Source organism: Lissotriton vulgaris, chromosome 7, assembly GCF_964263255.1.
Source record: "Lissotriton vulgaris chromosome 7, aLisVul1.2, whole genome shotgun sequence".
NCBI classification, from domain to species: domain Eukaryota; kingdom Metazoa; phylum Chordata; class Amphibia; order Caudata; family Salamandridae; genus Lissotriton; species Lissotriton vulgaris.
Window position 1 is genome coordinate 478,785,353 of NC_141695.1, and position 26,132 is coordinate 478,811,484.

General features: G+C 44.3%; 1 protein-coding gene across 1 annotated transcript in view; it reads right to left on the reverse strand.

Moving 5' to 3' along the window:
- The window catches only part of LOC147701912 (cytosolic phospholipase A2 gamma-like), a 956,977-nt gene that overhangs the window by 366,838 nt on the left and 564,007 nt on the right, over window positions 1-26,132 (reverse strand). The window contains exons 7-8 of the mRNA XM_086930542.1: window positions 15,633-15,670; window positions 8,657-8,736 (exon numbers count right to left, since the gene is read on the reverse strand). Of these exons, the coding sequence (XP_086786668.1) occupies window positions 8,657-8,736; window positions 15,633-15,670 (118 nt within the window). The remainder of the gene's footprint in view (window positions 1-8,656; window positions 8,737-15,632; window positions 15,671-26,132) is intronic.

The following is a 26,132-nucleotide window of genomic DNA, read 5'->3' on the forward strand; positions in this document are numbered from 1 at the left end:
AAAAAGAATACATTTTCAAGTAAAAAAATAATAACACAAATATGTGAAATGTAATAACAAAAAATACATTTCTAAAAATAAAAAGATTACAAAAATGTAGTAATTTTTTTTAAAACAACAATAAATATATTTAAAAATTATCATTTAAAAAAACTTTGAAATTCACTGAAAAAACATAGGTTTGAGACCTGTTATAGTTAGGAATTAGCATTTAAAAAACCTTAGAAATTCACTGAAAAAACTACAGGTTTTAGTGGTGTTATAGTTAGCTGCATATTTTGATCATACTTGCATTTAGTCAGCAACACACTTATACAAACACCAGTTTATGTATTAATATAGATAGTACCTAATACATATTATACACACTTATAACATCACTATTACAAGTATACAGTTTTTGATACACTCACTCATACAATCACTGAGCATTATGTATATTTATTTATTTATATTTATTTATATACAACTATCACATACACTGCCTTTTATATTTCTAGTTTGTTGTACATGTATCATTGAGAAATAGATATACTCATCAGCACACCCATAAAGAGATTCACTCACCCAAACAACTGTTTCCATATACAGTCTTAAACTCATATACCTACTAATCAACTATTCACACATGTTTGGACAGTCACACCTCTCACCGAACCACACACACATTCACTAATCTAAACAATTACTCACTTAACTAATTAATAAAAAATATAGACTTTCACATAGCTAGTAACCAATTTATGTAGTAGTTTATGCAATAAGGTACAGTGATATAGATATTCACACAGTTTAATCACTATCCTATATATTTAGAGAAACACTTTAAATTATGTTATGTACACAAACAACACTGACAGAAAAGGTGTGTCTTGATGGCCTTTCTAAAAGCCAGAAGGTCATTTAGACTCCGGATCTGCAGTGGAAGAGCGTTCCAAAGTTTTGCAGCCAGATAGCGGAAGGAACGTCCTCCCGTCAGAGCAAGCTTTACCCGAGGAACTACAGACAGGCACTGTCCCATCGATCTAAGAGCTCTACAAGGAGAATACCTCGTCATCAAGGGGCAGAGCATAGGGGGTGAGTCCATTTTCAGGATTTTAAAAGCAAGACACAAGGTCTTGAAATGGATTCTTTTGTCAATAGGAAGCCAGTGTAGCTTTGAGACCGTATCAGACACTGATTTGAACCGGGGAAGTCCAGTCAAAGCACGGGCTGTTGCGTTCTGGACGCGTTGTAAACGAGCCTTCTCCGTCTGGTTAGTTCCCAGAAACAGAGAACTTGCGTAGTCCAGACGTGAAAGGATTGTAGACTGCACCACAAGCTGACGCGTAGGCGGATCAAAAATTTTTAGTATTGGCCTCAGATTTCGCAAGAGTCCAAAACACATAGCAGCAATTTTCTTAGTGTGGACCACAAAACTTAGTGAGGGGTCGAACCAGACTCCTAGATTTTTAACTTCCTTTTTAGGTTCTGGAGGGTTGCCAAGAATGTCAGGCCACCAATCCTCACTCCATGCTGCAGCATTTTTGCCGACTACCAGCACCTCCGTCTTGTCAGCATTAAGCTGAAGATAGTTCGCCGTCAGCCATGATGTTACTGCGGTAGGGCCCTATTTAAACTTGTGCGCTTTAGCTCCGGCTTCGTCACTCAGCATCACCACCAGCTGAGTGTCGTCTGCGTATGAGACTATAGACAGGTCCCACCGTTTGGCGACCTCAGCCAGTGGTTGGACATACAAATTAAAGAGTGTTGGGCTGATCGTGGAGCCCTGGGGTACGCCTTGCTCAATGCTACATTCTTTGGACAGTAACGGTGGGGTCTAGACCCTAAAAGATCTACCGGTCAAAAAAGCTTTGAACCATGCCAGGGCTTGCCCCACAACCCCTGCTGTTTCCAGTCTATGTAGCAGGACCTCGTGTGACACTGTATCGAAGGCAGCACTGAGATCTAATAAAATCAGTGCTGCCGTCTGCCCGGAATCCAGAATTGTCCGGAGGTGTTCTGTCACACTGAGAAGGGCGGTTTCCGTGCTGTGTCCAGCACGGAATCCGTGCTGAGAAGCATCCAGAATGTTATACGACTGGAGATGTTGAGTCAGAACAGCATTGGCATATGACTCTGCAATCTTCGCAGGCCACGGAAGCAACGAGATGGGTCTAAAATTCTCCGGCCTAGTGGGGTCCAAAGTAGGTTTTTTAATTATGGGGGACACCCATGCCTGCTTCCATCTGGCAGGTATTATAGATGTAATAAACAAAGAATTGATCAGAGTTCTTAATGAGTCAAGGACCAATGAGGCAGCCTCTCTAAAATATTCCGGTTTTAGTGGGTCTGCTGGGGAGCCAGGTTTAACTTTTGAGCAAAGTCTAAGAAATTCCTCTCGATCCATCTCCGGTATGATCCTAAGTTCATGTATTGGGCAGTTCGTAGGAAAAGTAGGGGTGGGTGTGGCAGAGAAAGAACTATAAATGTTGCTGATTTTATCAACAAAAAAGGACGCCAGGTTATCACAGAATGTATAAGAACTAGTAGCGTTAGTCGCCACTTTTTTCGCACTTAGCTCCTTAAGAATTTTAAAAATAATCTTGGAAGGATTAGTCACTTAGACAGTCAATCAGAGTGCTACTAAATCCTCTATCCAGAGACTTATACATCCACTCACTTTTCAATGCAGATTGCTATATATATAATACTTATTTAAATATCAAACCAAACCACATTCACTGGATGATGTCATCAGTGATGTCATTTGAGATGTCATCAGTGATGTCACTGACCATGTCATGAATGATGTAATATGTGACATTATCAGCAGTGGATTGCGGGCACACGAGTTATAGTGAGTATATCTAACTATCAGGAGGGAATTTCAATGGTTTCATACGAGTGAAATGTGTAGCTATTACCCCTAAAACCTATGGTTTTCTCAGTGAAAAAAATAAATAATATATATATATATATATATATATATATATATATATATATATATATATATATATATATATATATATATATATATATATATTAATATTTATATATATATATATATATATATATATATTAATATTTATATTTATATATAAGAAACAAACCATTTTAAACACAAATAAAAAATTTGGCAACTTTAAAAATTACAATTTACTAAAATTATATTACATAATAAAAACAATAATATTTACACTATTATACAATCAATGCATATACTATTCCCACTACAATTTATATAGGAGCAGGCAAAGTGTTGGATAACACTAGTGAAACCGTTGCATTATAGAGGGGTAAAATGTACTATTCTCACTTCAGTCAGTGCAACTGTTGGGAAAGTGTTAGATTGCAGAGGGGTAAAATTTAATACTCCCACTCCAGCCAGTGCAAGATTATGTAAAGTTTGGGATTGCCGCGGAGTTAAAAAGGACTATTCCCGCTCAAGTCAGTGCAATAGTAGGGAATGTGTTGGATTGCAGAGGGGTGAAATGTACTATTCCCATTCCAGTCAGTGCAATAGCATGGAAAGTGTTGGAATGCACAGGTAAAGTGTACAATTCCCACTACAGTAAGTGTAAGAGTAGGGAAAGTGATGATTGCCGAATGGTAACATGTACTAGTCCCACTCAAGTCAGTGCATTAGAAGCAGACTCAATAACTTGAACAAAATACATTAATTTAAAAAGAACCCTAAATAACAAAACATTTAAATATGTAAATATAAAAAAATAAAAAAATAAAAATAATAAAATTAAATACATTGAATATGTATTATAATGTTTAATACATATTATAAATTACTATAATTAAAATACAAAACTATACTCTCAAAATAATATTAAAAAATAAGTACAATGTTATTTACATTTAAAAAATCAAGACGAAGGATACTGGCCTCAAACTCGGTATGGGAACAGTGCAGGCCTCTAGGGAGCTGCAGAACTACCACCTGTGTTGCTGAGCCTTTCGTAGTCCGTGGGAGCCCAGGAACAGCAAACCAGTCAGCTGTATTGTGGTGAGTTCAGGTGCAGGGGAGTGACATATTCACTCCAAAAGAGATTCCTTCAGATGTCCTGGATGTCCACACGCCAGGTGAACAACCTGCATGTCACACAGGCACAGACATTGCAGAAGACTAGCAGGAGCAGCAGGGATCTTCCCTGTACTAGTCTTGGTTCCCAAAGCGAAGTCCAGAGGGTCCAGATGGTCAAAGTTGAAGTGGTATGCAATGTAAAGCTTGTCCCACGATTAATCTAGGGACCCACCCACAGGTGAGCCCTTAACTACCCTTAGGAAAGGATTGGGACGAATCAGGGGTCCCTCCCAAAGGAGGGGCCAGACATTGGGTTGGATACTCCCATGTCCTTTGTCCAGTTTCACACCAGAGCAGGAGCCATTGGCTCTCTGAACTGGTTTGATCACCCTGTCCCAATGCACTAAACTGTGTCTGGAAGATGGTCACATCTCCCTGTGACAGGATACCTATTGTTCAGACATTTCGTGCTCGTGCTTGGCTCAGCAGCAGGTGGGCAAAATCGTGTATCTGGTCAGCAGCAGTCCTAGCTTGCTCTTCAGTTCTGGAAGACTGGTACCAGGAGCACTGGGGGTCTCCCAGAGGAGCTTTACAGTGCATGGAATCATACCTCCACACTATTTATGGTGTGTTTGTATGATTCCAACATGTTTGATACCAAACATGACAGGATTCTTTACAGCCACTTTAAAGATGGTCATCGCGTAATGACTCAAGGCCCCTTTATATGTCGAAAAGGCTGATGCACTTACACTCCGGATAATGGACTCTGAAGGTTGTAGGGTGCCCTGCTCATGCAGGGGCACTCTCACACTTAGGACCCAACACCCTGCTTTCAGGATTGAAAAGCATGCCTTAGAGGTGACTTGTAGGTTTTAAGTGCAGTGACATTAGATATAGGGAAATCTGCAGTGTCAGGCCTGGAATCACAATTGGAGTGGTCTCTCATGGGTGGCATATTACAGGCTTCAGCCCATGGGAGACCCCTGGTGCACCTATGCCCTGGGTACCTTAGTGCCAAATACTAGGGACTTATCGGGTACACCCGTAGCCAATCTGGAGGGTACCTAAGTACTCACCATGTCCAATTTAGGGAAGAAGCAAATAGACTGGGGTCCTGATTAGCAGGATCCCAGTCAGACTAGTCAGGAAAACATAATGCCACCAGAAAAAAGTGGGGGTGACCATAAAAGCAGAGCATACTTTCCTACAATATTGATTAAAAATGATCAATTAATTAATTATAATTAATTTACTTCACACCCTACACCCACACAAAACATACAACCTGCTCCTCAAAGTTAATACAACAATACATCATATAATTAACTTAAATAATTATCAATTGACCTGCTAAGGTACAAACAAGGTAAACAAAATATATCAAACGAAATTTCAAAACTACTAACAATTTAAACATTTAATTTCGACTTATTGCTGGTGCACCTTTCAATGTGCTATAATCTTTGATCAGTTAGACAGTGGCACTGAACAGAAGCAGGTGCTGGATAAGTAGTGCACAGGACATTACACATATTATGCAAACCATGATTGAGGTTCAGTAATCCAGTCCACTGTTACTTTTATTGTCGCTATTTCTGTCTGACGATATTTTATTTACAATATTTTGTCTGAACACCACACGGCTCTGTTGAGCAGAAGTGGGAGTGAAGGAGGCTACCAATAGATCTTCTCAGATGACCTACAGAGGAATTATGAGTCACACGAAACCAAGGTGACGGGTGGCCAGTGAAACCCTGAGGGCTAGATGAAGGGTGGCGGAGATACATATGTGCCAGAAGTGTTTGGAGTCCAGTAAAGAAGCACTGAGTGTCAAGACCAGAAGTCTATATGAGTCCCAGAACTTTGCATTGACATTCCATGTGTGTCTATTTGCAGTGTATGTAGCAAGTGTGTAGTACTGAAACTCCATGTGTAGTGAAAGTCTGAATGCTAAGAGCTTTGAGATGCAATTAGGATGGCATAAGGTGGCCCCCTTGTTTAGCATGGCATGTGATTCAGAGTATATACTGCTCCATCAGTCAGTGGAAGTGTATTGACTGCATCCCTGTGGGTGGAGGGTAGGGACTAAGACACAGATATGAGGGAGGATGGGCTACTCGCAGAAATTCAGTGGGGTCCTTGTTAGCAAAGGACTGATGAATAGTTCTTTCTGAGTGGTGACATGGGGTAGGTGGTAGGAGTGAGCTATGGGTCGGGGTTTCTCTTGTAAAACACTTCAATGTGTGTCTGTGCCTGATGACTGCTTCAGAAGGACTGATGACAGCCAGATGCTGGGATCTCAAGCTTCATTACATACTTTTTTTTATATCTTCCTGCATGGAACCAGCACCACTGATACTCCTGTGAGAGCTATCACCTAAAGCAAAGAAATTATTTTTGAACAAAAATTAATCCAGATCAGTTTTGAAACTGTAAACAGTGGATCCACATCCCGTATCGGGAAAATGAGTGTAAAAGTGGAACTGTGAAATGTTTATCTGTAGGTCACAGGAATAGAGGTAACAAAAGGTCTCCGAGGCAAAAATACAAGGGGAAATACTAACAGAACGTCACTTATTTGCAAGGCTCACCCAACACTCCTTAAAAATGACTTCCTCATATTGCTTTAGTGATTTCTGCTTGAGAGAAAGAAGCAGTAGTTATCTTTGACATGTAGCCTGAGTCTGTCCCAATCTATAACTTTTTCTCTCTCATTTATATAGGGTGCAGTTCAAAGAGGATCATGGAGGGTCTAAAGCTTCTGATTTCCCACTGATGGAGTTAGAGCTATTGTTGCTAGCTCCACCATCTTAAAAGGCTGGCTCCTCTCAGCCTGCAGACCTGCCATGCCGATTGAAGACTCCAGGACATGTGGTTTACTTGCAAAGTACTGTGGTCCACTATGTCATCCCTTGTGAAGTCTGGACAGGAATAGGCATTGATTCCCTCCCCAAACTTCAGACAAAGCTGCCCAGCTCAAAGGTGTAAACCGTTAAAGCCCAGTTCTGGGTTGATAAACTGCAACAATCGTCAGTTTCTGCTTTTGGGTTCCCTAGCGACCCAAATCAAACTACCCCACTACATTCAAGTTCCAAGTTCCTGACCAAGGAAGAAAGTGCTCCACAGATTGCTTGAAAAGTTGCTTTGTGACCAGGGCTGGATTCTGCATAATGTCCCAATCACCCAGAGACGAGGAGACATCACCTGAAGACTGCACTATTCACTGGAAGAGCTAATGGATCACCTAGCACCCAGACGCCAGTCTGCTTGCTTTCTCAGAGAAGTGCTGAGTGACTCTGCCTTCGTGGTCCAGCATCATCGAAGTTGCTGCTGGAGCAGTAGGGTGGTAGAATGCATTCACTAATGGCACAGGAGCCACGCCTTGCCCGAGCTTGTAAAACAGGGTTTAACAAAAAGACAGAGAAACTGAACAAAAAGAAGCAAACCTGCCATTAGGAATCGTGGACTTTGCCAGTGTAAACTTGCAGCAGTGCAAACTATTGAACTGTTCAATGCATTATCCAGTTAATCAATGGCTTTGTTCAAACTTCATATGAGGGACCTTAGACATTAGATTCCTAGAACAGAGAGAAAGTGCCATATGTGGTCCATTGCTTCATTGAGATTTTTAGGTGAGAACATAACCCAGTAACTGTATTCCTATTTAAAGTGTACATTATTTCAAATAATACATTGCGCCAGTTACTTTTTATTTTTACAGATTTTTATATCGCATGAACTTGACGCGGTATTGGGTAGCAGAACGCTTTACATAGCACCAGTTGCATTACATAAGGACACATTCATTTTTTGCTAGGCACAGGGAGTTTAAGTGATTTGCCCAAAATCACAGGATGTTTAGCGTCAATGCCGAAACTCGAACCCGGGTCCCCAGATTTAAGGTCGACCGCCCTAGCCGTTAGCCCAAATCCTCTCCCCAAATGCCCGCTAGACATAAAAATGCATATTTTTTTTTAAAGGACACCGACTAATCTTTTATTAATTTCTGCTATTACACCAGCAGATAGGTAAATAATTACATGTTTTCTGTTATTTGCATGGCTGTAGGCCAAACTGTATATGATGCCTGTTGTTTTGTCAGCAACCAGGTAAAGAGTGAAGTTTCTTAGTAATTTGCTCAGCTGCTGTATAAGTAGTGCTTAATGGTCACTAGGCATGGATTGACCAGATAAATAGTGAAGTTTCTTTGCTATTTGATTGACCACCGGCCGAACAGTACATAGTCTCTCCATTTAGACTACGGCCATTGCCCTGCTTTTTGCATGGCCGCTGGTCAAACTGTGCAGGATCTGTTATTTAGCAAGTGGCTGGATAAATAGTACATTTTCTGTGCTATTTGCATGGCCACCAGCCAAACAGTGTAGATCACTACTATTTAGCCAGCAGCAGCTAGGTAAATATCGAAGTTTCCCTGCTATTTGAAAGGCCGCATACAGAATAAATAACATAGAATTGTCACTAATGACCCAGCATCCAGATAAAGAGTCACTAACATTTCAATTAATATAGCATGAAGATGGATAGGATATATGAATCCCTGCTTTATACAAACTACTTCAATGGCAACACATTTGTCCCATATTGATTAAAAAAAAAACATTTGCTGTTTCTTGCCTGGGTTTGTGAAATTTGTTTGTTCAATGACTTTCTTGTCCACTGCTGCAAAGACACAGTATGGTACAGATCCATTTTCAATATGGCTGAGATACCCGCCACCCCCTCTCAACACAATCCCCAAAAGGAGGGAAACCGGAAACAGTTCTTAAAGTTTTTGGATGTGGGAGGGAGTGACCCTCCCGGCCGTATTTATTAAAACAAAAAATTAAAACATTAAACGTTTCATGTTATGTACAATTTCATTATCACATTGCGATGTTTGGCTAACCTTAACATATTCTCTAATACAGAGGTTCTCCTAGCCGAACTAGCATCCTACAAAAACATTCTCTAGAAACACTGAAATTGTACATCCTAACGTTTAAGGGCCAACGGCAAGGTCATAACCGGTGTCAAGATCCCTAACCAGACTTACCCCTCCCACTTGGGAGGGGCGACAGCACAGAGGCTTACCTCAAGTGCAACTACTAACAATTTCCCTTGACTTGACGGGGGCACTTAAGACTCGACGCCATTTAAAGGTCGTTCGAAGACTTGTGTGTGGTATCTAGAAGGTATCGTGGACCTCCCCCCACCCCACACAACTTACCGCATCTGCCGTCGCAGATGACACTGGCCCCGGGAAATTCCCCCAGGAGGGGGCTGTAACCCCTCCTACAAAGGAAGGGGCCTTGACCGCCTTTCCTTTACTTCCGGCGACCCGCCCTTAGACGGGACCGCCTCCCCATTGAGGGGCCAATGGCCACCTCTCCCGAGCGCTCCCATCCGTGTTGGGTGACGCCCACTCATAGGGATCTACCAATTAGTGCTCACCGATCATGACCTTACCGCCTACCAAAAATAAATACGACAATTCCTACTCAAACCTAAGAAAACAATGGTCGCTCCGACCAAAAGAACATGCTTAAAATGCAACACTACATCAAATCATTTTAATCGTAACAACTTACACGACATTCACCATACTTTATTATGATCAACAACAAACTGATACTTTCACAGCCTGTAAACGAAACGTAAAACATACTTATAAAAATTCACTTTATTGCACAACGACTTGCTGTCCTCAGGGGCTGGTGGGTGGGTCAAAATTGGCTCTTCGTTCTGTCCCGAGCTCACGGGTAGCGAGGAGGTGCAGCTTCGGAGCACAAGAACAAGAGGACGTCTTCTGGTCTTGCGTCTCTTCTTATCCGTCTTCAGGGCGGGCGAGAACCCGCCCCTGCCTGCCCCTAGGGCGGGGCTGGCTACGTCGGTGTCTAGGCCAGCCCACTCTAGGGCGGGAAAAGGCGCGCCCCGGCTACGCCGCTTCGGGCATACCAGCCGAGACGCGCCTCCCGCCCAAAAATGGCTTCCCGGGGGGATCGAGGCACTCCGCCATACGTTCGGGGGGACCGAGTGGTCGCCCCTTTCCATATGGCTGAGATACCCGCCACCCCCTCTCAACACAATCCCCAAAAGGAGGGAAACCGGAAACAGTTCTTAAAGTTTTTGGATGTGGGAGGGAGTGACCCTCCCGGCCGTATTTATTAAAACAAAAAATTAAAACATTAAACGTTTCATGTTATGTACAATTTCATTATCACATTGCGATGTTTGGCTAACCTTAACATATTCTCTAATACAGAGGTTCTCCTAGCCGAACTAGCATCCTACAAAAACATTCTCTAGAAACACTGAAATTGTACATCCTAACGTTTAAGGGCCAACGGCAAGGTCATAACCGGTGTCAAGATCCCTAACCAGACTTACCCCTCCCACTTGGGAGGGGCGACAGCACAGAGGCTTACCTCAAGTGCAACTACTAACAATTTCCCTTGACTTGACGGGGGCACTTAAGACTCGACGCCATTTAAAGGTCGTTCGAAGACTTGTGTGTGGTATCTAGAAGGTATCGTGGACCTCCCCCCACCCCACACAACTTACCGCATCTGCCGTCGCAGATGACACTGGCCCCGGGAAATTCCCCCAGGAGGGGGCTGTAACCCCTCCTACAAAGGAAGGGGCCTTGACCGCCTTTCCTTTACTTCCGGCGACCCGCCCTTAGACGGGACCGCCTCCCCATTGAGGGGCCAATGGCCACCTCTCCCGAGCGCTCCCATCTGTGTTGGGTGACGCCCACTCATAGGGATCTACCAATTAGTGCTCACCGATCATGACCTTACCGCCACAGGTCCGGATAGTTGACCGGCTATCCGGACCCCCCACAAAACTCCTACCTAAAGGTCATGTTTTAACGATTTTAACCAAGCTAGGAAGTCACCTATGAGTAACTCATTCCCCACCCTCGACAAATGCACACCATCCCCCAGATACATACTGTCATCATTAATACAACTATGCGAGATCGAATGCAATGTCTTGGAACGGAACAACCTACTCACTTTGTTATTCAATTTTCTAACAGAATGATTCAAAGCAGGGATCGAGATAGCCCCCCGCCACACTTTTCGTGGGATCACATGAGACCACGCAATTATGCACCCCGGAACTCTCCTCGCTAACCAACTTACCGTGGAAAGCATAGCCTCCAGGAGAAGTCGTCTACCGGTGGTGACCAAATCATTGCCCCCCAAATGCACTATGACTATGGACGGCGGTGACCTCATCCGCTCTAACAAACCCTCAAAAAATTCCTGAAACTGGTCAATACAGAGACCGCCCCTTCCGTAGAAGGACACTCTGTACCCGTATTCCCCAGGTACGTGAATCATGTCACCTGCTTTGAATACGTCTGCGGCCCGTCTCACGTATGAGTGGCCCACGACCCACACCTCCTTCCTCACAGCCGGTGACGTGCGACCGCTGGCCTGGTGTTGGGTCGACTGCACAGTTCGCCCTGCCGCGTAGGCTTGCGCAACTGAAAACAAACAAAAGACAAGAAGCGTGAGTACATGATTACAGCTTCACAACATGTGCAATCGCACGTACCTCTTATAACAATTGGAGGACCAGCGCCCCACACGTTTCACTTGTTCTACATTAAGACCCCTGGCTGTAGCTTCAGTGGCAGCCCCTATTCGAAAGGAATGGGTCCCAAATTCGCCCGGGTCCAAGCCCGCTGCGGCAATGGCCATTGCAAGCACCCGCTGAAACTGAAACCTCGTCAGCGGGGTGGCGTCTGCATGCCTCAACAATGTCCCCCCCCATGATGCCACCCTTCGTGCTAGGTAATCTTCTAAGCACTGTACCGGACACATGGATGACTCGGGGTTCCTGCGAATGATCGTGCAGTCCCCTCTCCCATCTTGGTCAGTCTTGGACCTGAGAAAGGAGACAATCATCGCATCACCCCTGATCTGAACATGTTCCCTGCACAAGCCCCCCGTCACATCCTGTTTGTTCCTTGCAACTAGCTCACTAACTCTCATAGCCCCGTGAAATGCCAGCGTAAATGCAGTCCGGAACAAACAGGTCTCGAAAGGGGACGAGCATGTGTTAGGGAGTGTGGCCAGTAACTGGGACAACCTGTCTAAACCTATCGGTCGTCTTACGTCTACTCTGCGACCCTCTAGGCGTTGCCACCCACGCAGCGCTTTCTGTACTGTAAAAGACGCTGTTGGGTCCAGGATGCCATGGGCCCTGGCAACAAAAGAAATGGCGGCACGATGCCTTTGGGCCGTAGCCACCGATTTCCCAGCCCTACGTAAGGACATCAGAAAAAGTACAACCCACTCTTCCTGACCCCAGAGTCCCCCTCTCTCTGCCCCCAAAAAGGCTAAATAGGCCTGGAACGCCCCTTCATATGCCTTCCTTGTCCTGGGTGCTAGACTCTCTCCCACGAGGTGACGAAGTTCGGGGCACCGAGAGACCAGAGAGCTTCGGGGAAGGGTGCCGGCTCCGGGTCCGCTGAAGGAAGGAAACCCGAGAAAGCCTGCATGTGAAAACGAGACAGTGCATCGGCAGCCTGATTCATCACCCCTGGGACATGTTTTGCTCTGAATACCACGTTCAGTTGCATACACAGTAGGACAATTTCTTTGAGCAGCCTCAAAATCAATTTACAATGGGCTGCCTGACTATTGATGCATTCTACCACGGTCATATTGTCGGACCAGTACACGACAGAATGATCTCTGAACCCTTCTGGCCAGGTTCTCAGGGCCACCAGAATGGGAAATAGTTCAAGGAAAGCAATATTACTCGTTAGCCCCTTCTCGTGCCACCATAGGGGCCACCTTTGAGCAGACCACTTCGTGCCGAAGATGGCGCCAAAGCCTATGCTTCCTGCTGAATCTGTCCATAGCCCAAGCTCTTCTGAGGACACGGCTGGCTTGTTCCAGACGACTCGGCCATTGAAGTCCGCCAAAAATGCTAACCAAATCCGCATGTCCTGGCGGACCTCAGCCGATAACCTCGTGCGATGATGACCCTCCTTTAGGCCAACCATCGCTTGGGCAATTGAGCGGGAAAAAGGGCGAGCCATTGGGATCACCCTCAAGGCAAAGTTCAACTTTCCCACTAATTGTTGCAACTGATGCAGTGTAACCTTAGATGCATTCAAACATACTTGGAGGGCTGCCCTGAATTTTAACACTTTGCTAGCTGGTAAACGGAAACACCCCTCCCTTGAGTCCAACTCGATCCCCAAAAACTCGAGGCAAGTCGTGGGACCCATAGTTTTACCCGGTGCCAATGGCACGCCAAAATGACCCATCAACACACAGAATTCAGCTAAGGCCTGAGCACATTCGGGATTTCCGGCGGGACCAAGGAACAAAAAGTCGTCAAGGTAGTGCATTACATTTCGGAAACCCGTTTTCTTCGTGAACACCCATTGCAGGAAAGTACTGAATTGCTCAAAATAAGCACATGATATAGAGCATCCCATTGGCATACACCTATCCATGTAAAATGACCCCTGGAACCTGAATCCCAAAAGACGCTGATCGTCTGGGTGTACCGGGAGCAACCGGAACGCTGACTCGATATCTGATTTCGCCATCAACGTCCCGGGCCCCAGGCGATTCAAGATGGCTACTGCCTCATCAAACGATGCGTATCGCACCGAACAAACTTCTGGATCAATTGCGTCGTTCACCGAAAGGCCGTGTGGAGCAGACAAATTATGGATCAAACGAAACTCACCTGGGTCCTTCTTGGGGACCACCCCTAACGGAGAACAAACAAAATCCGGTACCGGGAGTACACTAAACGGGCCAGCGACCCGTCCCCGGCTAACCTCTTTCTGAATTTTTTCTTGCACCACAGATGTATGTTGTAAAACAGAAAGTTGATTTTTGCAAATCCCTACACCCTGAAAGTCCCCTACCGGGATGCGGAAACCATGTGAAAAACCGTTCCGCAGCACCCCAGCAGAAGTACGATCCGGGTATTCACTGAGCCAGGGAATCATTGCCAAGGTATCAATCGGGGTTGGTAAAGGCGCCCCTCGGACTAGTTTAGACCTGTTTGGCGCCTCCCTTACCCCCATTCTCACCCGTTCTGGCTCTGCACGATGACTCAGGATGGGACGATCCACACGTACTACACTCATGTTTGAATTTACACGATCCCGGAGGTCTGGTACATTTCCCTTTGTTGAAATTAAAGCAGAAACCCTTCCTCCCTGTATTGCCTGCGGGCCTCGACTGATCGTCGGTGCTCGTACTTGGTCGAAAGGGCGTCCCCACATTTTGGCGGGAGTAATCTACAACATTGCTCCCAACCAATGGCATCTTTAACATTCCTGATTCTTTCATTTTATCCCATGTTACAGAATCGTAACAATCCCAAGTCAAACCCTTGTTATGTTCCTTTTCTTTCCTGAACAGATTGTCATAACAAAACCAATGGTTACCTTGATACGCTGTCGAGTAACCCATAATTCGTGATTGATAAATGGGAAATTCAGAAAGCAACTCGGGCCTACGTTCCCCCAAAATCGATGTAAAAATACCCCACGCATTGCCCCAGTTGCCAATATTCTCATTTACCTTAAAGGCGGCCATTTTTGCGCGCCAAACACTCGGATGCATTAGGTCCTTCTGACTTTTAACATGCTCCACCTCATAATGATCAACAAGCAAGGAGAAAATATTCACGTACTCCCCAGCCCAGATCTTTTCTTTTATAGCTAAAGGCACATGTTGTCCCAATCTCTCTCTACGAGAGGGTGCTGACTCGTCCCTTGCAATCGGCAATGGCCGCTTACCTGCACCGGACGCAGCTTCGGCCGCTTGCGGCTTGTCTATTCCCGCCAACGGCGCAGTCACTTTAGCTGCATCTCTCTTCTCACGAAGCCCTTTTATCAGCGCCTGTGCCTCGGCAGCCGTGGCGCCATCACTACTATCCCCCAACCAAGCTGCTAGCTGTGCTGCCAGCTCGGGGGGCATGTCTTCTTTGGATGTCGGGGTGACGACAACGGGGATTGGATTCCCCTCCATTGGTACTGGGGTCGGCGCCTCGAGCGGTACAGAGGGGACCGGGACGTCTCCACCGGCTGGAACCCTTCTCGGCCTCTTAGGTCTCCCTCCAGCCGGCGCAGGGCCCGAACCCTCCTCCCCGTCCCGATTCGCCAACCGTTTCTTTATGTCGGACACCTCTTTGCAAAGGGCCCGCACCATCTGGTCGGTCGTCATTCTCTTTGCGACTTTCTTTGGCATTTCTCCGACGAAGTATCTAGAAGACAAAGAAAAAGATCAAAACGCTCAAAATTGGCTCTTCGTTCTGTCCCGAGCTCACGGGTAGCGAGGAGGTGCAGCTTCGGAGCACAAGAACAAGAGGACGTCTTCTGGTCTTGCGTCTCTTCTTATCCGTCTTCAGGGCGGGCGAGAACCCGCCCCTGCCTGCCCCTAGGGCGGGGCTGGCTACGTCGGTGTCTAGGCCAGCCCACTCTAGGGCGGGAAAAGGCGCGCCCCGGCTACGCCGCTTCGGGCATACCAGCCGAGACGCGCCTCCCGCCCAAAAATGGCTTCCCGGGGGGATCGAGGCACTCCGCCATACGTTCGGGGGGACCGAGTGGTCGCCCCTTTCCAGTAATGGTTTCCAACTAGACATGGTGTGCCTATTATGCTAAAAAAAGGAGAAACAAAAATAGTAATTTACACCTGCAATAAATAATATATTTACACGATTGCAATCAGCAATAACAATAACAGCTGCAGGGGAAAACATAAACATGCATTTGTTTACTTACCAGCTGCATTAGGCTCACAAATAAATGTGTTTACATCGGCCCAATAATAATTGAAGTTACCAATATTATCAAACACCTGCAGGGACATTGGTGATTGTTGAATTCACTCTAGACATGTTCATCTTGAAAATTACTCTCAAGACCAGGGGATGCTACTAGAATCTGAGCTCATACGCATAGACAGAGAATGGGAATAACTATTTGATACGTCAGGTCCCCAGTTCTTTCAGTAAAGGACATAAATTATGGAAGGATACTATAGTGTAGAAGAGTAATTAAATTGAGGGGATTAAAAATCCCAAATAATACTTATATTTTAATTACGATTTAAAAAATGAATGAGCATATATACAACACCAGTCACAAATAGGGAACATGTGCTATTCAATTCTAGTGCAGTTCAGAGTTTTTCAACTCTGTATGCTAAAGCAATTTCTTTTTCATATACAATGTTTTGGAGTTTTATGTAGAGCAACATATAGGGCCTCATTCCCGTAGGAAACTTAGACTTTTGCGTAATTTACACATGTAAATTTCTTTTCAGTAAGATTACTACAATGGCCTATTCATAACATTTAAGTGTGAAGTTACTCACAATTGTAAGAGTAAAAGCATATGTGTACATGACTCAAATGTTACCTTTATAGTACCCCTGCAGTTTGTGATTAGCCCCCAGGCCCTTCAATTTTGAAGATCTGTAAGTTACACTTATAGAGTAAATTTACCCTTGGATTTTGTGCATGAAAAAAAGTAGTAAACATATTCAAAAGTGTCAGTTACCTATGTAAATCAGGCCCAGAGTCTCAGGATCACATACTAGCGGTCTACAATTTGGAATGTAATTCCAAGAAATTGGGTTCATAAGAGTCCTAGTCAACAATGGGGGGAACCGAAAGGGCAATTTTTAACGGGGTCCAGTGTGAGAGCCCTAGTACTATAACAACATAAGAAATACACTGTTCCCCAGAAGTGCGTAGAGTATGGTGTAACCAAGCAAAGTGGAGAAAGCGGGTGGAGGAAGCAGGGGGAATCCCCCTTTCGAAACTGAAACCCTCACACACACAGCAAGCTAGGTGTCATGCTTCATCATTTGGGTTTTGCTCCTCGTCAGACTGGCGCTGCAATGTCTGACGGGCACCCATAAAGGGGCTCTTTACCGGAGATCTTTTGTTCCTGCCAGTTGGTGCATGTGGGTATGAGGGCTACAGGAGAAGTGTAGACGTATCCTAAGGTGATAATTAAAAAAGGCTAGATAATCACAGCAAATTTTTTGTGATGTGGTTAACTACCTTACTAACAACAGTGAGGAGAAAATACACGCTAGTGCAAGGATCCAGCAGTGTGTGTTCTACCTAAAGGTCGGCATGTTTCATGCTTATGGAGCAATTCGTCAGGACTTAAGAAGAAAGAATTAATGCTACACAGCAAGGAAAGGGGCGTATACTACCTTCCACTTGAAGTAGGAACGCAGGCCGGATGGTCCTGCGATGTCTTAGTGGGACCTAAGAAAGGACGACAGAAAAGGCGAAGGGTCAACCCTCGATACAATCCGTAGTCGTGGGAGGTCACCACAGCTTGGCTACTATATATCTGTCAAAGAACAGGAAGTGTGGGGACAACAACTCTGTTCAATAAAACAATAAAATCAGGGAAAAATAAGCAGAGGCAACATGCACGACTGACTGTGGGTCACAATGTGGTAACTAAAATCAACGGTTATAGGTATTTCAAGGTTCTCACCCTACTAAGACCAAAGACGGCTGTCGACGGTCTTCTCATGTGTGCTGGCACCCAGGTTGTAGGTACCTTAGGAAGAAGTAGAGACAAAGGTATAGGTCTATGTATTGTGCACTGTGACATGGAGGCCGTGGATCCCAAGCACAACATAGAGGAAGCGTTGTGTTGCCCCAAGTCACGTTTACTCAAGGCACTCACTGCTCCCGATAGGGGTACCACCAAGTACGCTCAAATGCCCGTACTCAAAAAGGGTTGTGTAACACCAAGGGGACCGCAAGTCCACTCAGTAAAGCCCATTAGCACTGGGCAATGGCGAGGGCAGCAACGCGGACCGCCCTGTGTCAGCAGGAACACAGAGCACGGGGAGGCATAGAGGGCCGTCCATCCTAGGGCAAGCAAGAAGGTTTTTTACTCATCCGTGCTGGTAACAAACCCGCACTCAAATGTTTGCAGTGGAGAGGCTGCACATAGGTCAGTATTACACGCAGGAGCCCCCCGGGGGGCAAGCTTACCTGTCCGCAGGTCGGACGACACCAATTCGCCTACCCGCACGTTGTGGTTAGAGAGAAGCCAGAGCGGTGTACAAGCTATTGTTTCCGTCTTTTAACCACTGGCAGAATCACTCTTGTAACTCCTGTCACGTGTCGGGGGGGGTTCAGAGGGGCCGCGCATGTGCGGAGACGGGGCATGTCTGGAGAGGCTTCGCTGCAATGCTAGACTGTGGCCAACCTCAGTGAGGCAGCCATGTTGCAATGTACAAAAGGTCACTATGTGGCGTGTGGGGTCCAGGGCTCTGTCTCAAATTGGTGGAAGGTAACTAATAAAAAAGTTGCTAGTACAACCTTTACTAGCGAAAGCAAACCCCCTAGGTGTAGCGGGAGTCTGGTTCTGGTAGCAACGTAGTGGTCTCATCAAGGGCGGACAGGCAATGGTCGGTGAAGTGTATGCCCACAGAAATGAAGAGGCCATGTGGTAGTATGTAGAAGTCATATTGTAACGTCTAGGGGGCCATGGAACCACCTCAAAAAGGGGAGATGTAACTCATACAAATATTACTGGACAAAACAGATCACCAAGTTTAACGGGTGGTCTGGTTCTGGTAGCAATGTGGTAATGTTAGCTATTGCCGGTGAAGTCCTAACCCCATTTTTGTTTAAGGCAGGGAAGGGCCACGCAATGTGATAACAAATTTTCAGAACACCACTCTTCAACATAAGTAGGTTGCCAAAGTCATATGCATTTGGATTGCATGCAGGACCATTAGGTCAAAGAGAAGGGCAACCATTCGGAGGGGACGGCATTTATATCAAGTCCTTGATTGGCAGCCCCATGGGATAGAATCATTAAGGCCCTCGGTGTCTGTAGCTAAGCGGTGAACCCCCTTTGCTCTATTCTGAAGAGCGCCTGGTGTGTGATCTGCTTGTGTGCTTCAAGCACCGCCCTATGAAGGCTCTCTGCGGTGTGATTCATTTCCATGCAGTGGTTGTACAACCTTGTGTGTGTTTTATGGCACCTTATATTGCTCCTGTGTTCAGTGATACGTAGCTTGACCTGTCTCATGGTCATTCCCACATATCTCTTTCTGGAAGGACAAGTCAGGGAGATAAATACACCTAGGAGTATTGCAGTTGGTGTGTCGCTTATGTCGCCAATTGAATGTCTCAGAGAGTTTAATCTCCTTATTGGGGCTAGTTTGACTACAAACGGAACAGCTGCCACAGGGGCAGTGGCCTGTCACTGGTGGGAGGTCCCAGAGGTTTCTTTGAGTGCTCACTTCCTTAACCCTTGGCCGTGTGTGTATCAATTGGTCTTTGAGATTAGCTGTGCGTTTCAATGCGAACCTAGGACGGGGAATAGACATGTCACCGGAAATGATGATGCCCCAGTGTTTGTTAAAAGTCTTCTTTATGTGTGTGGAGTTCTTAGTAAAGGATGTCACACAGGTTATAGTATCAGATTGCTCCTTTGTTCTAGTTTCAAGGAGTGCATCCCAGGTGTTGTTCATAGCCCTTTTGTACGAGTTGTGGATTTGTCTTGGCGGGTAACCCCTCTCTTGTAGTTTGTGTTGGAGTTGTTTTGCTTACTTTTTGAAATCCATCATAGTTGAGCAGTTCCTCCGGATTCAAAGGAACTGTCCAAAAGGTAGATTATCCCTGAGGGATTTAGAGTGATGGCTGTCATTGAGGAGAAGACTATTCCTGTCTGTCTATTTCCTGTGTAAGTTATTACTCAACCCACTCTCAGAGTGCCAAATCCTTAAGTCAAGGAAGGGGATATTAGTGTCTGAGATATTACTTGTAAACCTTAGGAAGGGGTTCTGTGTGTTTATCCAGTTACAGAATGCTTGACAGGTATTAGGGTCACCCCTCCAAAGTATCAGGATATCATCGATATACCTGCGCCATAGGGAGAGGTTATCCCTGTATGGATTGTTCATGCCCCAAATACTGGTCTCTTCACAGGACGCCATGTATCTACAGGCCAGGCTCGGGGCGAAGGTACTGCCCATCGAAGTCCCCTGTATTTGGTGGTAAAGTTGAGTGTCATATTCAAAAAAGTTTTCAGTAAGAGCCAATGAGGGGCACTCCATGATAGAAGTAATGGGCTTGGGGGAGGACCAGTTCTCTTTTTGCAGGGTCAATTCCACTACCTCTAGGGTCGCCTGTGTGGGATGTTAGTATAAAATTGTTGTCCCCACACTTCCTGTTCTTTGACAGATATATAGTAACTGAGCTGTGGTGACCTCCCACGACTACGGATTGTATCGAGGGTTGACGTTCCGCCTTTTCTGTCGTCCTTTCTTAGGTCAGTTCCGAAAGGGGGATTCCTCCCGCTTCCTCCACCCCCTTTCTCCACTTTGCTTGTTTATACCCTACTCTACGCACTTCTGGGGAACAGTGTATTTCTTATGTTGTTTTATTTCATAAGAGTCCTACCACAAAAGCAAGGCAAGACTCAAATCCATCTCGTCCAACATTGTTCACAACCGAAAAGATATGCTCAGTTTCTGGCCGAACAACGGCTTGAACATTTCTGCTTTCCGGAGTTTTCTAAAATGAAGGTCCCTCTTTCTCAGGCTGAGATGCAGTGAATTGTATAGTATGGACTTAGGACCACTAGTGATTGACATAATTGGTTTTTGCCACCTGAAAGACCATTGCTGGATGATATGCAGATTGGGTGGTCGTAGGTTTGTAGCATGGGTGTGGTGTGGTGCGATTTTTTGAAAGGTATCTGACTCCTTTGTTCCTGAACAATTTGTAGTGTTCTGTATTTGCATAGGCTCTCCACACAAACACTTCAATTTTACATATTCACTTTTAAAGTTGACATCTTTTTAAACAGTGACCTTTGCAATACATTTTGCTTGCACACGACTGTTCTCAGAAAATGCTTGCTTACATGTACATTTCTTCATAGGCATATTATCATCTCTTAGAACACTGAACAAGGTTCCCAGTAGTCTGCGCAAACTATATTATGGATTGTTGTCTGTTAGACGACAGCTCTGGGTAAGTAGAATATAGAAGATGCAGCCTGTCCGGAGCTCAGGCACTGAATGGATGGGCTTAGTATAATATATAAACCACATGAGCCCTTGCTAAGGCAGAGGAGTATTTCGACAGGATTGTCATGATTATTCTGTACTGAAATTTGGGCCCGGCTAGATCCCATCCCTATCTTGAGAAGGATGATGGCCTGCTGTAAACCAGACTTGGTTGTCCAATGATACACGCACACAGATAAATGGGGAATTAGACTATTCTAGAGGATCTGTCACATTAGCACACCCAGAATAATTTATCCTGTTTGCCATTCTTTTCCTGCTGATGACATTGGTTTCTTTTATACTATTAATCATCGCAGCGAATATAGTATACCAAGATTCCAGTTGCCTCAATAAATATTTGAAACGCCACTCATGTATTTCTTGTGTACCCCTTAGGGCATTCCAGAGTTACAAACAAAAGGGCAAGATTGGTTTCCAGAATTGCCTTGGGTAAATTAGGGTTGTCATGTTCTGAGGTTGCAGACACCATCCAGTGCCCTGTCAGTTTAGTGGCCCAGATGGCGCACTGTGAGTTAACCAGAAATTAAGTCAACATATTTTGATGGTATGAGTGGACTCTGTCCCACATAATTTTGATGCTTATGTAGCCTAAACGCACAGTCTTACTGAAAAAGTAGGAACCATATGACAGTAGATGACTCTTAATTGCCATCTTCAACTCACCAAATGGAGAGTTTTGATGTGGTTGCTGTTCCATAAATTATGAATAGCTGTGTGTCTATTTTCAACCTATGCCTAGTCGGTCAATACATTTTATTTCAAGCCCCATATAGTGATATTGTGGTAAAAAATGTTTTCTTGTATTTGTTGCTATTTTCTGGGTGCAATTACTGGAACATAGTTTAAGTAACCTCCATTTTCCAGACAAATATAATTTGTTACGTGCAACCTTAAATATACGTCACAATGCCATTCAGAGTTAAAATTACTTTGTATATATAAATTTAGCTCTTAAAGGTGGCTACCTGCTAAACTCTAGAAAATTAATACACAACGCTGACTACTATTTAAAGGACTAAATTGATTCTGCAGTGATCCCTTATATCGGTGACTTAGTTTGCTCTGAATGAATCAATTGGCCATAAGTTTATTTTGTCAAATTTCATAAAAACATATTCATACAAAATAGAAATATTGAACATTTTGAAAAAGACTAGTAGCACAATAAACTCGAATTTGTTTCTGTATAAAATAAAACTGGTATTTGTAAAGTGTGAAATAATCACCCATAAGGGTCTCAAGGCACTTTGGGGCAATTCGGGAGATTAAGTGAACTATTACCCAGTTACATGATGCTAAGCTGAGCCGTCACCAGCGTTTGGACCATGAGCCCTATGGAGTTAGCCACTCTGCCAGCTGTGCCATACCTCTTGCTACACCTCTCCCATGTATAAAATGATGCTGTAACATAAACTATAGTCAACATATAATCAAACTAAGTCTCATGCCTGGACCAGAATCGTAGACCAAAAATCAGTGAACTTCATGAATAAAGAAAGCTTTGCCATTGGCACATTGGCCACAAAGACAGCCATGCAGTTCCAAAGTGTCCTTTAGCTGCACAGCCCAGTGGCGGCTCCTCCGCAATGGCGGAGGAGCGTCACTCCATTGCCTGGTTCAGAGCCAGCAAATGTAGATTAAAATGATGTTCCTGCATAGTTTTAATTTACATTTGCCGGCTCTTAGCCAGCACTGTTGGGAGGGGTGAGACCAAGTTATGGGGGGGGGGGAGTGCTAGTGCACTGCACTCCCTAAGTGTGCATATGTGTTTTGGCTGGCCATCTCAGGCCGACCAAAACACACATGCACACTTAGGTTTTCTCCAGCCCAACTGCAATGAGCAGCCGTTCTGGAGAAACCCCACAGACTCCCTGGTCTGAGCAGGGCTTCTTTTTTTCCTTTTCAGACCAATCCCCGGATTGGATACAGATCTGTCCCAGTGGCTGATGGGACCAGCAGACAGGAAGAGCAGAGGTGGCACGAGGAGATGCAACACTGGGGCGGCTGGCAGCAAAGGAAAGTTTTTTTTATATTCAATACCCCTACCCTCATGACGCCACCCGCCCCACCATCCTTCATTTGTGTTAGCTGCCACTGCCACAGTGGTAAGAAATTTAGTAAGTGTAAAGAAGGTAAGTGGGCTTTATAAAGTTAATAAGTTGACAAATGCAACCCTACATCATGTGACCCCCCCATCGCTCACTTACACCAGAAGAAGAGGGAATCAAACAGAACGCACAGAAAATCATTAAATACATCAGGGATTGTCATTAAAATCTCAAGAATAAGTGACGCACGTAGAACCAGATCTCTGGTGCTCTGGAAAATAAGGCTCAGATTTACTAATTTCTCTTGCAAAGCAGCATGGCATCTAAATGTTTTTCACTGCGTTGTTAAAAGGAAAAGCACAGAGTAAAGCCACATCTACTGAGATTTGCATGATGCTGTTGAAAGCAAACATTTTCAGTACAAATTACTCTGTGCAGAGATCTCACAAGAATTCCATGTACTGGTTGTTTTCAGTTCAGTGCAGCAAAGCAATTTTGTGAGAACATTTTCCTTTGTGTGTGCAAACCCTAATATGGTTATTGTAGCAGATTTTGTTAAAATTTTTGTGGCCTGCATTGACACTTCCCAATAATTCAAGTGCAAAATGCCTTTCGCAATGATGGATAACAGGGAGCATGCGCTGTGTTGTGTAATTTTGCATCTCTTTGCACCTGAGTTAGTCTTAGTAAATTTGGGCCTATTCTATCGACCACCAGACCCATTTACATAATGACAATAGAAAGAAACGTATTCTTGTGTATTCATCAGTCAGAGTATGGTTCCATTCCCTTAAAACACGCAGGGGTTTGGCAGGTTTGGAAAGCTGTACTTTGCTGTATTTTGCTGCTCTAGAGGACTGCAGCCCTCCATAGTTACGTTCTGTGCCAGACAGTTGAGATCTCTGTGACTTCCGAAGAGCCTCTGCTTTGGCCATTCCTGTGAAGGCATTGAAACTTTAACATCCATGTGCCCTGTTTAATGTTTCTGCACAGTAAAGTTTTTTTGTATATCAAAAACAAATGCCCAAAGCACAAGTTTGTTGTTCAAAAAGAAAAAAAAACAATAGCTCATATATAGTGCACAGGAGTCATTTAGCCTATTTAATTTTGGAACATCCAGACTTGCGCTGGTGGTCTCAAACAGAAATAAATCATGTCAGAATGAACTTCCACTCATAGAAGATGGCAGCAGTGAGACAAGATGCCCCCCTCCTAGCGTCCCTCTGTCACATTGAGGAAACAACATTTGGGGAGAGACAGCTGTTCCGCACCCTGCAGCCCCGTAGTCATGTAGAAATGTTTAGGAAGCTCCCGGCAGCAGCGGGTATGTTTTCAGACTTTTTTGGGGTCTGAGTACTAAGTTGTGGCTTTTTCCTTGGCTCTCCCAGTGTGCTCTGTACTCCAGCCACCTTTTTGAGAGCTCCAAAGCTCGTTTTGCTGCACATATATAGGCTGAAGAGATTATTTCTCTTTTTTGCTTTTCTAATTCGTATGTTTAATACTGCTCTTTTGGACACTTCTGCAACATTCCCATGATAAAGTCACCTCAAGGGGCTTTTTCAAGATTGTGTTGGCTGCAATTTGCTGATTTGCTCTTTCTGTTACTCCTGACATTACTTAGTCACTGAAGTAGCATTTTCTGGTAGATTCTCCTCGTAGTAGCTGGGCATCAAATATATCCATTTCCTTGGTGGTCACTGAGGGAACATATAGGATATCCTGCTGGTTCTTTGGTTTCTACAAATATGAAGTCTGTGCACGCAACTAAATCCTTGGCCTCTTTCAATTCTGCTGCCAATGGTTGCAAGGATTCTACGGCTAATGCTAAAAAAAGGGTAAGAAAAGACCCCACCTCTCCCAACAAATCACCATTACAATCATGGATGAGCTGAAGAACATACAACCTTTTATGGTAGACACTACTGCACTACTCCAAAGAATCAAGGATAAGTAGTCTCATCTAGATGCAAGACTCTCAGAGGTTGAACAAAGGATAAGTGATGCTCAGGATGTTGTCGCTAAGGAAGATACCTTATCCAAAGAAGTCACTCATCTTAAGAAGTTAACTAGGATTTGGAAAATAACAATAGGCACAATAATTTACGTATTTATGGCACCAAGGAGGTTTCTGAGGGCCACGAAATGATCAACTTTCTGAAGACTCAAATACCAAAAATAGTTGGCCTGCCAAAACCTGCAGATTTTTGGTCCTCTCTTTGCATCGTCCTCAAATAAACCACAGGGAATTATTGCTTATTTTCTGAAGTATTCTGACTTAATGTTAAATTTCAAAGTGGCCAAGAATTGTAAACTAATGCTATGGTCTAGTCAGAATTTCTTTTTCAGTAAAGATTTTTCAAAGACTACAGCTAAGCCCAGGAAGGAGTTTTTAGATCTCAGACCAATGCTTCAATCCATGATTGCTTGTTATGGCCTTATCCATCCTTCTTTTTTTAAATTAACTTATAAAGACAGGACAAAAACATTTGAGGATCCTGCAGAGCTTACGAGATTTATACATGTGCATAAAGAAGAAGCCATGGAACTAACTAAATCTTGAATGCTTTATTTTTAAGTATCTATTAAGTCTTTTTTTGTTCTCTTTTCCTTTTAGCAGGTCCCCAAACCCCTCTTGTGTCGATGAAGATGTAGCTGTCCATTACTGTCCTCATATCCAATGTCCACGTTTTGTTCAGATGTGATGTATCCCTATTGTATGTTTAGGCTTTTAATTGGGCTGTGTCGGTTAAGTTCTCCTCTTCTTTTACAATATTTTTCCACTCCTTGATGTGATTATATGTCTTTATTCTCGATGTTTCTATTTTACGTTGCATCTGTTTTTCTCCTTCCCCCGTCTCTTTGACATTATCTCTTTGTTCTTTACTCTTATGGATATTGTCATCTCTCTCTTATATGTATATCTGGAAACTTCGTGTTCTCCCCATGCCTTTCTCATCTCTCTCTTTTACTTCACTCTCTTTT